The sequence below is a fragment of the Aquila chrysaetos genome, chromosome 1, assembly GCF_900496995.4.
Source record: "Aquila chrysaetos chrysaetos chromosome 1, bAquChr1.4, whole genome shotgun sequence".
Taxonomy (NCBI): Eukaryota; Metazoa; Chordata; class Aves; order Accipitriformes; family Accipitridae; genus Aquila; species Aquila chrysaetos.
In genome coordinates, this window is record NC_044004.1 from 45658821 (window position 1) to 45671927 (window position 13107).

General features: G+C 37.0%; 1 protein-coding gene across 3 annotated transcripts in view; it reads left to right on the forward strand.

Annotated features, from left to right (window-relative positions):
• Nucleotides 1-2073: 2073 nt before the first annotated feature.
• FSTL5 (follistatin like 5) overlaps nucleotides 2074-13107 on the forward strand; it is a 335945-nt gene continuing 324911 nt past the window's right edge. Inside the window, exon 1 of one of the 3 annotated variants that reach the window (XM_030015397.1) lies at nucleotides 2074-2154. Coding sequence is in view for 1 of the 3 variants with exons in the window: in XM_030015388.1 (XP_029871248.1) it covers nucleotides 4009-4016 (8 nt within the window). In the remaining 2 variants the exon portion in view is untranslated. Of the gene's footprint in view, nucleotides 2155-2352; nucleotides 2624-3778; nucleotides 4017-13107 lie in introns of those variants that run through there. The other 2 variants (XM_030015404.1, XM_030015388.1) reach the window with 2 other exon arrangements.

Genomic DNA, 13107 nt, shown 5'->3' on the forward strand with positions numbered 1-13107 from the left:
TGAATTCTCCATTAAAGTAGTGTACATTGGTCTGTATTGCATCAAGTAAAGTAATATCCCAGTGCAATACTCCGTGGATGAAAATGTTTCAACTGCAGACAGTGATGATGTAATGTATGGGTCACAAAAGAATGAAAAAAAAAATTAGTTCACTCACATTCTTTGTTTTGTGAAAAAACAGAGCAAACAATACACAAAATGGAGCTCATAAACAATATCCATTGGGCAGAAGACAGAAAGCTGTCAGGATAAGAATAAGCAAAATTTATTTTCTAACTATTATCTGTGATAGCTGATACAGAGCCAAATTAGAGGAAAATTTAGAAAATGTATGTGCTACAAATACATCAATGTAATTTTAATTAAATATGAGCTTTGTAAACCGCATGTCCCAGTGAGTGTCCAAAGAAAAAGATGAGCATGATCAAACACACACATTCAAAAACGCAAGAATGCCAAGATACCTTAATGTACTACACTGTTGTATCATTATTTACACTCGGATTTCAGAGTGCAAGTCCTCACAAGATTTAGAGATTTTCAGAGTTCTGCTGAGAGTCTTCCATGTGCTATTTTGGGGGTTCTTTGTCTACCAATTTGCAAAGCCAAGCAGTAAGCTATAGTATGTCAGACCTTGCATAATTTGATAGACTTCCTGACTGCTTTATTAATTGGGTTATATAAAACATTTATGTGATTGTTGATCACTTGTTTCATGTACTTTCACAAATGGCAAAGGAGAATGGATGAGCAAGGTCCCCGTTTGCCTTCACAAGATTTCAATTTCCACTTGCTATGGAACAAGTAATTTTTAGGTTTACCTCTGTCCCAGGAGAGTTTCTAGTGCAGCTATGCTAGTAGGAAGCAAAGTTGACTCGATATCAATTTTGTACCCCCAAAATTGTCATTAAGTAGTGCAATTTTATTCTGTCTGTACTTTGCAAAAAACCTAAGCGGGCTTAGGAGAAAAAAGAGGGGAGAAATAGAGTAGTAGTTGTTCAGAAATGTTATCCGGATGCCAGCCAAGCTGGCTTTATGATAACTGTCAATTATAAAGGGTTGGACCACTGCAAGTCTGGTTAATTTGGCTTTATATTCTACACCTTGTGTGTAAAAGTTAATCGTGTTTCTTCTTGCAGTGCCATGACCTAATTAGCAGTCCAATAAGAACTCCCTTACAAAACAGCGATAAGCTAATGCAATCCAGCCTATCCCATTTTATCATTTCCTATGTTAACTAGTTCAGTTCTTTAAGTACAGGATTTACCTAGTTTTGTTTTTCCCTACAAGTTTATTCCACGTGTAGACACAAGCCTAATTAACCTAGCATGCTAGTGTACGTCAGAACAGCTGACCTCTGTCTGGCCTTACCTTAGTCATGGGTGATTCAAAGACAGTTTAATACTTGAATCTGTAACAGGTTTTCCCCAAAGGCCCAAAGCAGGTAACCTATAATGCCATGAAGAGTAGATGCTGAATTTTCATAATGATTTCACAATGAAGATTAAGTAGCTGCTCTTTAAAAGTGGTGAAATGGACAGTAAATTAATTTAAAAGTAATAAATCGGATAACTAAACCTATTATCTCACACTAAAGCAGATTCAAGTGAGACTTCAAACTATTGTTTCTTTGCTTGACTTCACACAAATATATTTCTAATGTTTTGGACGTTAGCTTCCAGCTGTTTGGGGGGGGGGGGGGGGGCTTTGTTTGTTTCTGTTTGTCCAAAGGCACTTGTTTTCCTTCTTATAAACAGAGGATGTAAACAGTAGTCTTAGGGTGACTTTTTTCCTTATGTTTTTCATAACTGGAGATGATTCACGGTAACACGTTCACGGTTTTGGCATGGTTTACCAGTGAGGAGCTCTACCTCACCACTCAGGCGCTGAAAGTTGATATGGATGGTAGGGATTACCGATACGGGCTGTGCAAAGCCTCCGGCACGCTTGAGCTTTCAGATCGCCGCTTGATATATTAAAGCTTATAAATATTGCATAACATCCCCCCTGCTTCAAAAATGGAAGCACAATAATCCTCTGCCCTTCGGTGGGGAACTACTCGCTCGTCCGCAGCAGTTGCTCTTCTTTCTGCCGGCGCCCGTGCCGCAACCTGCCCCAACTCGGGGCGGGGGGGGCAGTTGAGAGCAAGTTTTGGTACACGTACGGTGATGCCGGCAGCTCGGGGGGGGGGGGGGGGGGGGGGGCGGGGCGGGGGGCGGGCCGAGCCGAGCGGGGCCGAGCCGAGCGGAGCGGAGCGGCGCGGAGCGGCGGCGCGGGCGGGGGCGGCAGCGGTCGGTCTCGGCGGCGGCGAGCGGGGCCGGTGCTGTCCGCGGCCCTGCGGGTGCTGAAGGGCGGGCGCCCCGCGCCGCCTCCCCGCGGCGCCTCGGGGCCGGTGCTCTCCGCGCCCGGTGGCGGCGGGAAGCGCGGTGCCGGGAATCGCTTCGAGTTTTCTCCGGACTAGCGGGCTCCCTCGCGGCGGGTCCGCTTTTGGCTTTGTTGAACCAAGAAGTATCCCTCTCTTTGCCATTCTTGCACGGGGACCCGGCGGTTTTTTTGGTTGGGGTTTTTTTTTTGTTGTGGTTTTTTTTTTTTTCCTTGCGGACTTTAGTGACTCTCGGGTAAGGTAAGCAGGAATATTATTTTTTTTTTTTTTTTCCGGGTGATATCTTCATATAAGTGGTACTGGGGTGACGAATGTGATGGAGGAGCTGGCAATTAAAGGCAGAGCAAAGTTGGGAGCTTGTTAGCCCTTAAGTCAGTGTAGGGGCAACGCTTGGAAAAGAGGGGTGCAGTTTTCAGTGGAAAGGGCTCTGTAAACAAAAGATGAATCTAGAATGAGAAGTTAGAGGCTTATTTTTCTTGAAAACCTGCTGTTAGGATAATGTTTGGGTGTTTGAAAATATTTTATTTTAGAAATCTCAAGTATTATAAAAAGATATCAAAAGACATTACAGAAGCTGCTTTGTATAAACACCAGTTTGGGGAGACAAGAAAAGCTCTAATTGATTCTAGCTGGGGGAAGAAGGGATATGTAAGGTCATTCTGGGAAGTAGAGAGCAAAGTAGGAATTAGAGAGGATTTGAAAGCATAGCCTCATGTTGCTCTGTGTTCTTGTGCATGCCTGCCTGCATGTGTAACAGAAGGACGGCGACACCTTGTTACTTGATGAACACTTTAACGCTGTAACACTGTGGACTTGTGAAACAGCACCTTTCTGAAAGGGATCATCCCCACCTCTACCTCCAAGGTCAATGTGGTGTGCAGGTGCCCGTGAAAGTTGTGGATTGTTTCCTTTGATATTGAGTGATGAATGTCAGGCCTTCCTCCAGGCTACAACTAGGTGTAAATGCGAATCTCTGATTTAATAATACCGTATTATGTTGCATTATAGGTCTGCTGTTGTCGGCAATTGAATGAAACTGGGAAGTGTGGGCAGATAAAATGTCTTGCTATTTCAGCAGTGTTTAACCTTTCACAAGCTTGGTAGGGCGCTCTGCTTCACAGAGGGGTTTTCTACTGCTTCTGTGAGTTGTCAGAGTTCTGCACATGCAGAGCAGAGTGCCACGCAGGGATTTCTGTATGTACAGGGCAGAGTGTCATGCAGGGATTTCTGCACGTACAGGGCAGAGCGCCACGCAGGGATTTCTGCACACGCAGAGCACCACGCAGGGATTTCTGTCTGAGATTAAGGCTGATTCCAGAAGGAATGGGCTGCTGCTGCTTGCAGCCAGTGCTACTGAGATGGCTGAACAGAACAAGCAGGAGAATGAGGTCCCCACCCTCTATTTTTTAGCATTATGTAGCACTTCATACTCTTGTGGCTGTAGTGAATTTTCTTGGGAACTGGGACCTAAATCACAATTGTTTCTTTACATAGTCGTCCTGCACAAGTGCTAGCAGTTGTAGCAACTGTGATCATGAGGTAACTTTTGCTGATAAGATGAAGCTGATGAATGGAGACTGTTTCATATTATTATAGCATTTTTTTACTCCTGCATAATTTGTTTAATGTTAAGGTGAGTTGTTTTCACTGAATATTTTTATCAGCTAGAATATAAAGATAACCATTGGGCAGCAGCACAGAACTATTGAGGAGTAAAGTTGAAAGCAAGCAGATTGAGGAGAAAGTAGTTTAGGTTGCCAAGGCTTTCATTAAATTTAGGTAGAATTAGGTAATACATATGTTTTACTATACCCTCCTCCCTCCTCCCATTCCACCCCCCCCCCCACCCAATTATAAAGCAGCCTTCCTCTCTCAAATGGTAGGGAAAGAAAGTTTATTACACAGCACTTGCACTGGTTGCAAACCTTCATTAATAGTCTATCCATCAGCTAGGACAGCTCTTATCATCTGTCATTGGCATGAATATTAATTTGCTTTGAAATGTTTTGATATAATTTTAAATAATGATACTTTTTAAAGCATGAAGATCAGGATGCTTGCTTTCTAAAGTAGACATTACAAAAATATTTTGGAAAAGTTAAGTTTGAAGCATGTGGTGCAAACAGTGCGTTAACTGAGGAAAAAAACCCAACAAACCAACAAACAAACAACAAAACAACCCCAACCCATTAATTATATGGCCGAACTTTTGATGTTCAGCTGTAAATATACAGGGCCTGAATATGCAACCCCTTGTTCACTTGAGTAGTCTTTATTCATACACATAGTCCTGTTAACTGCAAAAGGGACTATATCCATCATTACATGAGTATAAGTCATTGATCTTGCTGAGATCAGTCATTTTACCAGCATCAATCAGATGATAAACTTTGATGCTAAGACATTAATTCTGTGCTTTTAAATTTATATCTTGTATCTGATTGTATTTTCTATGTAATATTTTGCCTTCATTTGTGTTGGGATCCTTTATTTTATAAATCATGTTTAAAAAATGGAGATTTGAAATGATATGTAGACTCTCAAGGAAGTAAAATGGCACTGCTATTTTTCAACAAAATGGTGTTCTAAATATATATATACATATACATCAAGTGTGGCCCACAGCCATTTTGGTCATCTGTTCTAATTAGAAAAAGTCTGTCTTCAGTAGTAAACCTTCTTCAAGAATATTTGTATACTTGTAAGGATATGATTTTGTATAGTGTGCAGTTCCAAGACCTTTAACAACACCATTCAAAAGTTGAAGGAAACGGGATACTAATGACTTGACCAAACGGCTGACTGCAGAACTAATGCAAACTCGGAGAGGAGTTTTGTCATAAAATCAGTATTCAGGGAAACCTCCTGTTTAAAGTGCTGCTTTATAGACCTTGCTTACTGTGCGTGTGAGGGCATACACTTACAATTATTGATGAAATCAACATACATACAACCTGGCAGTTGTCCTAAGCTTACATTTGATAGTGGATCATTTGGCTATTTGCTGGGCTATAGCCTTTGACAGTAAATGGTAGTTAGTAAAAAACCAAATGCTATGGCTGCTCAGTTCTAGGTGTGTTCTAGATCTATCTAATCATGCTGGTTTGTCATTCTGATTTTTTTTGTGTGAGTTTATTCAATAATCCTCAGTATTTGTTTAAGCAAAGATACTCAATTCTAGAAAAAAAGAACTGTTACAATCACATAAATTATGTCTCTAATAAATAGAAAACTTTTTTTCCCCCCTTGAGGTAAATGCATGCAGTTCTAAACTGTTGTTTTATATAACATTTTAGAAAATGTAAATTTTGTGTCACTCTTCTCTGACTCAGAGACTATAAAATAATAATGAAAACCAGGCTTTCTTGGTTGTGTTTCGAACCTAAATAAAAAGGTGGAGCTCCAATACAAATAGTTCTGCCTTTTAACAGTTCTGATCTTGGCTTAGCAATTTCAAAGGTAAGAGGTCAAATGAAACTTAGGTAGCCAGTTCTGAATATTTTTCTCCAGACTGGCAAATATTATGGGATAATTCAGGACATTAAATATTGCAGGATTGAATCATAGGCTCAAGGGAGAGTACTGAATCAAATGCCAGTCTCGACTTTGTTCTTTGATTTTTCTAAGCCAAAGCAGGAAAATAATCGTTAATTATTCAGTGTAGCTTGGCCTATTATGCTACATAATTTTAAAACAAAGTAAATAGATTAGCAAGTTTATTTGCAAATCTGTTTAATCCTGGTTTATAGTTCAAGCTTCCCCCTCCCCCCCACCTTTTTTCTGAAGCATAGGGAATAGCTGTCAACAAATGAAAAGGCTGGGAACTTGTTTGCATAAGATATTATACATATTTAATACAGCGTGCTTTTCCTTGCCTCGTGGTAGACAGAAAAGACAAAGAACACTCTTTTATATTATTAGAAGAACAGTAAGTTGAAACTTTGTCTCTGTAGTAAAGAGATATTGAGAAGGCTGTGGGTTGAATAAGAGTTGTGTTTGACCAGCACCTTTGAAAACTATGCTTATGAAACTCCCTCTAACACACCCAATATCAAAGATTACTAATGCCCAGGGAATGTAGTCAAAAGAAATCGAACCCACAGGCTAACTCTCTTTCGTCCTATTTTACAAATTCTTTCTTTAGGTTTTGGGTTAATTGAGTAACCTCTAGTTACAAAGTCTTGTCTCCTAGTCGGTAGGTTGTGCTCCTTTCCAGCACTTACTAACACTTATTAACAGCTGTGTCTTCATTTGGATGGGCCAGTGCAGATAATGAAATTTCTGCACAGTTAGTGTGGTAGAACTGCAAAAATGCTCCCCATTTGGCAGCATCTCCCATTTCCTTTTTGCCATTGGTACCTCTGACTGTACTGCCTGAGTATATTGGCAAAGAGATGTCATGAAGTAAGTGCAAATCAGCCACACTGTTGTGGTCTAGCCAGGCATGATTCCTTACCAAGTGGGTATGGGAACAACTTGAAAATATGTATTTGTTATCTATTTTTAGCTTTACTTGATAACAATGTTTATGCAGGTATTTAACCCTTACTACCCTAGAAATGATCATAGTAAGTCTATTCAATTAATCACTCTTTTTACCATACACTACGGGAAATGAGTGGTGAATTATTTGGCTGCATTGCTGAGTTGTGCAAATCTTAAGAAAATAAGAAGTTCTAAAGAGTTAAATGAGGGGAGAGTTGGCAATGCTTGCACTGATTGCTTGAAGTAGGTTGAAGTTCACAGTTTATTTGCATTTGAATTAATTGAGATTGGTGTCCAGCAGTGCTTTTCAGAGCAGGCTTCAGAAAGACTTTTTTGTATAATAAAGTACTTGAAAATGTTAGTTGGAAGATGAAGGGTATTTAAAATACTTCTTTCTTTTCCTGACAGAGCGAGCTTTTTTCTCATTTTCCTCTAAGTAAGGCTTATTGTAATTCTGAAATATTTTTACCACTGAATGGGCGTTCTTGTGTTAAAAGCCACTATCATTTTTAAATCAGCATATTAAAAACTTTCTGAAATCAGTTTTAGTTTCTTCACAGAGAAGTTCTTAACACCTACAAAAAGAAATAAAATAATCTTAAACCAGCTCATAACATTAATCAGATAAAATGTTATTCCTAACTAAAAATGCTCTTTTATTCAGTGATAGGAACTTCTAGATTATTACTTTGCATACTTTTGCTTCCATTAGGAAACAAAATATTTTAGATGCTTTCTGCATTGTAACTCTGAACTGTATGTATTTTCATTATTATAACAGAACTTCGTCTTTCTAAATAATATGTAAATCATTATACCTTGAATCAGATTTGAACAAATCAAGGAGTGGTGAAACGAAAACAGGTAGAAAATTTTCTTCTTTCATAACAGGTAGTGGAAATGAACTTCTTTTTCAAATAGCTTGCAGGTTATGACATGCTTCAAAGTTGCACATTTCAAGTTGGAAATTTTTTATATATTTTCTTTCATAAACTTCATTTAAAACACCACTATAACTGATTACATATGTTACTTATGGGTTTTGTTAAACTTTGTCAACCATAATTACTAGGAAAGAAAGAAAAAAAGCACTTTCGCATCATTGTGGCAGGTCAATGGAAATCTTAATTCACATGCAAGAGCAGTCAAAAAAATAAATACAACTTTTGTTTCTGTTAGAGACTGAATATAGTACCACCAATATTACAATTATATAAATAATCCTTTAGCATGAGAACTATTTGGTGGTAGTCATGCTCTTCCAATGATAACAAGAAACAGGAGCAACAAAAGTATTGGATGCATGAAAATGCCACAATACCTAAGATTTCTTTAGGAAAAAAGGTAAATAAAGTGCAGAAAAGTAGGCAAAATAACTGTGAAAAAGTTACTCCTTATATCCAGTCTGATCCTCCCTATTTCAGTTTATGCCCATTGTCTTTTTGCTGAACTTGCTCCAGTTTATCCATAGTTTTATTGCACTAGAGGGCCCAAAACAAGACACAGTACTCTAGATGTGATCTAACACAAGATGTTCATGACCAGCATTCAAAAAAGTTGCAATCTGTATCTACATATAAAGACAAAATACACATAAATAACTGAAGAAGAGAAGTAAAATAGATCAGGAGGAAACTTCTCTTATGACTTATATATTCCATAATTTGCCACAAAGGATTTCTTTTTTTCCAGGAAAGCATAGCAATATGGTCTCTAGTCAAGACCAGCATAAAAATATCTGTGTTGGCTATCATTCCTAAGATGTATTTGTTCTCTGTATGAACTCGAGATGAGAGTGTACCAAGTATAACTATGTATAATTTTTAAGATTTTATTCTCTACATGGAAAGATTACTAAAATCTAAGTTTTCTTTCAAGATATTATCCTTGACATCATCAGATTTATTTTTTTATGCAAGATTCAAACACATTTAGTATATAAACAGAAAAGACTAGTATCTACTTTCTGAGAACAAACTCTAGTGTAATGGAAAGCTAAATGCACATGAATGAATGACCAATTCACAAATAACTACGTTTTAGAGTTGCAGCAGCCCAACTTTCAATTAATACAGCAGAAAATAACCTATTCTACTTAAATAAAAGATGCAACATGTTCATTTTGAAAAAACTTTTTGCATTTGCATTTTGCTTTCTGGAGGAGAATTATTTTGGCACGTTTTGGAGCATTTTTTTGTCACTTCTGCATCACCATTTCTAGCAGTGTCTAATTTTTAATCTTAAGGGTCTGGTTTGAGTCTTAAGTCAACAAAAAAGCAGAAGCTTTTCATAAGACAGAAAGTTTGTACAACATCTTGGTGACTATTCACTTTTTATGAAAGACTTGAGATTGTTGAACCCATAGAATGAAATCTGAGATCAAGTACCTTTGGTAAAGGCAGATTTTCTCAGTGTTGTCCAGGTATTCCTCAGGTCTGAGAGGTGAATGCTCAGAAAATGGTCAGAAAGACAGTATCATTTCCAAACATTTGTTCAGTTAGCCCCTACAGTATTTATAGGAGTGCAAAACCTGATATTAAAATGAAACATCTTATTTTAACAGTGAGTCCTTTTCTTCTTCACTCTGTTTCAAGATGGAAACATGAGTTCAGCTCATTACTTGTTTAGCAGTGGAAAGGCCACAGAGAAGGAAGAGAGGCTTCTCCTGACAGTATTTTTGGCTTGTCCTTGTAAAACGGAATTAAGTCGCACGGGTCTTCCCTCTCCTTGCAGCAGCCATGGTTAGCCATAACCTCACCTTCAGTGAGAAATCGATGTTTTTAATCTTGAGTGCTGATTTTCAAATTGAAATACAGTTCATCACATTGCTGTTCTTCCATATTATCAAGTCCTTTGACAGAGATAATTCTTATTTAAAGTAAACCACAAGACACACAGCTCTAGGTTATGATAGTTTGAAGACTGATCATATTTTGCATTTATTTCCTATGCCTTTTAAGGTGAATGAGTCTCAGCTAGTATAGTGGAGAGTTAAAATACTAATTTTAAATTTGTTGGTCCTCTAACATACACGTTACGCTTCTGTCTTCCATTTATACTACCTTTATATTCTTATGTAATTCAGACCCAGCAATAAGTAGTACTATGGTAGTATTTTAACACAAAAATTATATTTCTTTTTTAGATTTTATGATTTTTGCTCTAGGCTGTTTTTGATAAACAGTAATATTCTGTAAAAAATGTTCTACACATTGATGCATGGGCTGATTTAGTTCTTTCCTTGGGACACTAAAAGAAAAAACATAATTAACATCACTCCTGAGATTTAACTTTTGTGTTATGCTAATTATTCTTTGAACTGGAAACAGTTTTTCAAGTGAATTTAAACTGTGTTGCTTAGCTATAATTACATTTTAGTCTACTGTCTAATAATAGGCTGATTCTCTTCTTTTATGCTTAGAGAATTATTGTCACAAAAATATTTGAACAGTCTACATTTGTATGTTCTTGTTGCAGTCAGCAGGGTGGGGGGGAGGTTAGCTGCACCTTGGGGGTTTCATTTGAAGCATTAGTAGAGTGCTTCAGGCATCAGATCTTAAAATTGGTGTCCCCTATGGACCAAAAATCTAATATTTTAATATATTTGTGTCCTTTATATCTTTTTAGTGTGATAGTCACATTCATCTACTGCTGTAGGCTCTCAGTAATTTCTTCCATGCATAAGTAAACTTTTAAAACAGCTTTCATGCTTGTCTTTATAAAAATATACATGGTATATACATAAAAAGTTAATAAAGCTATACTGAAAATTTGATTTATATTTCCAAAGCCTCAAAAATCAATATAAAAAATAACACCCCCCACCCTCATGTTATCATAACTTCTGAGATAGAACAGCTCTCATATTAATAAAGAGATATAAATGAAAGTTTGTGATATAATTTGCTGAATGTAATGAGTTAGAGTGTTTTTATTAATTTATGTGCTACATCTGATTCCTCCATGAACTGTGTGAAATACTGTGGCTAATAATTTTGGTTTTATCATTCTCTGCTTTCCTTCTAAGAGACAAAAGTTCCAAATTTAGTTGAGTTAGTCTTGTATTTTTAATGAATTGGGTATTTGTTCCTGGAGTTATCTTGTGTAAATGCTGGAAGAAAGTTTAAGGATCTGATCATGAAGCTCTTAAGGTTAAAATATAAGCAGAAAGTCTTGTGCCTTTGTTCTGTTTTCTAATAAAGAAAGTGAACAGTAGATTGTATGCATGCATAGAAATTCTGAATTCTAAAAATCTGTGTTATTTAAGTATTAAACTGGGGCTCTTCCAAAAAGAGTTACAATGTTATTTATAAAGTATTGCAAAAATCATTGAATTGGTTTTGGGGTTTTTTAAAGATTCAAAGACTCATTTTAAACTTCCCATATATGTGAGATTCTTATGGCTTCAGATTATCATTTTTATTTTCAACATCAATTTTCTTATCCCAGCATGCAGCAGAAGGATGCTGTGGCACATTGATTTATATCCATTAACATCCCTGTAAGACCCAGTTCAGTGCTTTTAAGAAAGGAAAAGATTTTGTAATTTGGGGGGTTCTTTAGCATTGGTTAGCCATTTCTCGCTGGAACTGGATTTCTGAGGTGACTTTTGGTAAGGTCCACTGATCTACAAGCCACGGCTATTTAGGGAGGTCAAGAAGGAATACCATTTGCTGAAAAGACTTATTGCTATCACTCTTGTCAGTGAATATTTAGGGACAAGTAGCTTCTCAGCATACTGTTTGTTCTGCATATAGAGTAGGTTTGTAAGCCAATAATCATTATGACATTTTCATTGGTTGTGACTAGTGTCTGAAGGATCAGTTCTATCAAAATCCTGTAATAATTGCATCATAATTATTTGTGGGGGAAAGATGTAATGTGTAACTAACCCTCTTCTATTTCTGGTATTTATGTCCAGCAGTAATTACACACTTCAGATTTCCTGTTACGTTTTACATTTTTTTTTTTTTTTTGGTCCCTTCTTTTGATAGTTATTTATTTCACAAATGGCCTCTTTCTGAATAAAACAAATCAGGGGTTTTTTGGTGTTAAAGGTTGTGTATTTAATTATTTATAACAATTTCTAACATGTTCATTTTGTAGCCTTTCATGGAATACAAAATGTCAACTGTAAGACTTCACAAGTTAAAACAGGTCCTTGAAGTAACTTAAGCACAAAGAAATAGAAAAGTGCTACAGAAGACAAACTCCTTTCAGTCAACATGCAATGCAAAAGCTGAATGAATATGCAATGTGCAGTTAATTTACAAAGATGAGTGATAGAAGTGAAACTTCAGAGTTGAAGTTTCTGATTGAAAATGATGTGTCTAGGCAAATATATTCATCTGAAGTTTGTTAATAAGTATAAGTGGAGGAGAGACAATCCAGAGAAAGGCTCTTCCATAGTAAATTATTTTTAGAATTTAATTATACTTTATATAAAGCCGGGGGGGGGGGGGGGGGGGGAGAGCCGGTATTATCGCTATATGAAAATTTGCTATCTTTGAGTTTTCAGACATGAAAAAGTGCCTTTTAAGAAGTGTTACCCATAAATTTCTAATTGAGTACATTTCTGAGTGTACCTAGTCTCTCAAGATTATGAGGAAATGGAGAACAGAAAATAAAAGGCCATGCTTTCTAGGAGCTGGACAGTAAGAATCCTGCTACTCCTTTTGGCTTGTACTACTATACATCTATACCCAGAAGAAGCCACATAACTGCTCACAAATGAAGGGTCAGAATTTGGCAGAACTAGGATTAAAGAACAGAGTGGAAAGTGAAGACAAAAATCAAGTAATTGTACATATAAATTGATAAAACCTGCAGAATATGCTCTAAAATATCCTTAGGAAAAAAATTATGGACTGAGAAGTATTTTTTCTCTTGCTCCATGTTAAGAGACAGTGGTATTTTTCTCTTCAGCAGGAATCAAATTTTAGTGTAAAATATTTAGGCACAGGGCAGAAGCCTTTGACATCTCACTAGAAAAACTGTTCTTGTTTGCCGGATATCATAGCATCTGCTAAGAGTAAAAACATTGATGGAATAATCCTAAACCAGAAGAACATAACTCATGACCCAAGTGAAATAATGAGGTAGCTACTTCCTTTAAAGACACAAAGGAGGGAAGTGCACAATAGCTAAACTTGTGACATTGTGGCTACTTTTCTTTCTCCCAGTTTCTAGTGGAAAAAAAATTGCAGAATTACTTGTGGAAAAAGAAGAGAAAATTAAAA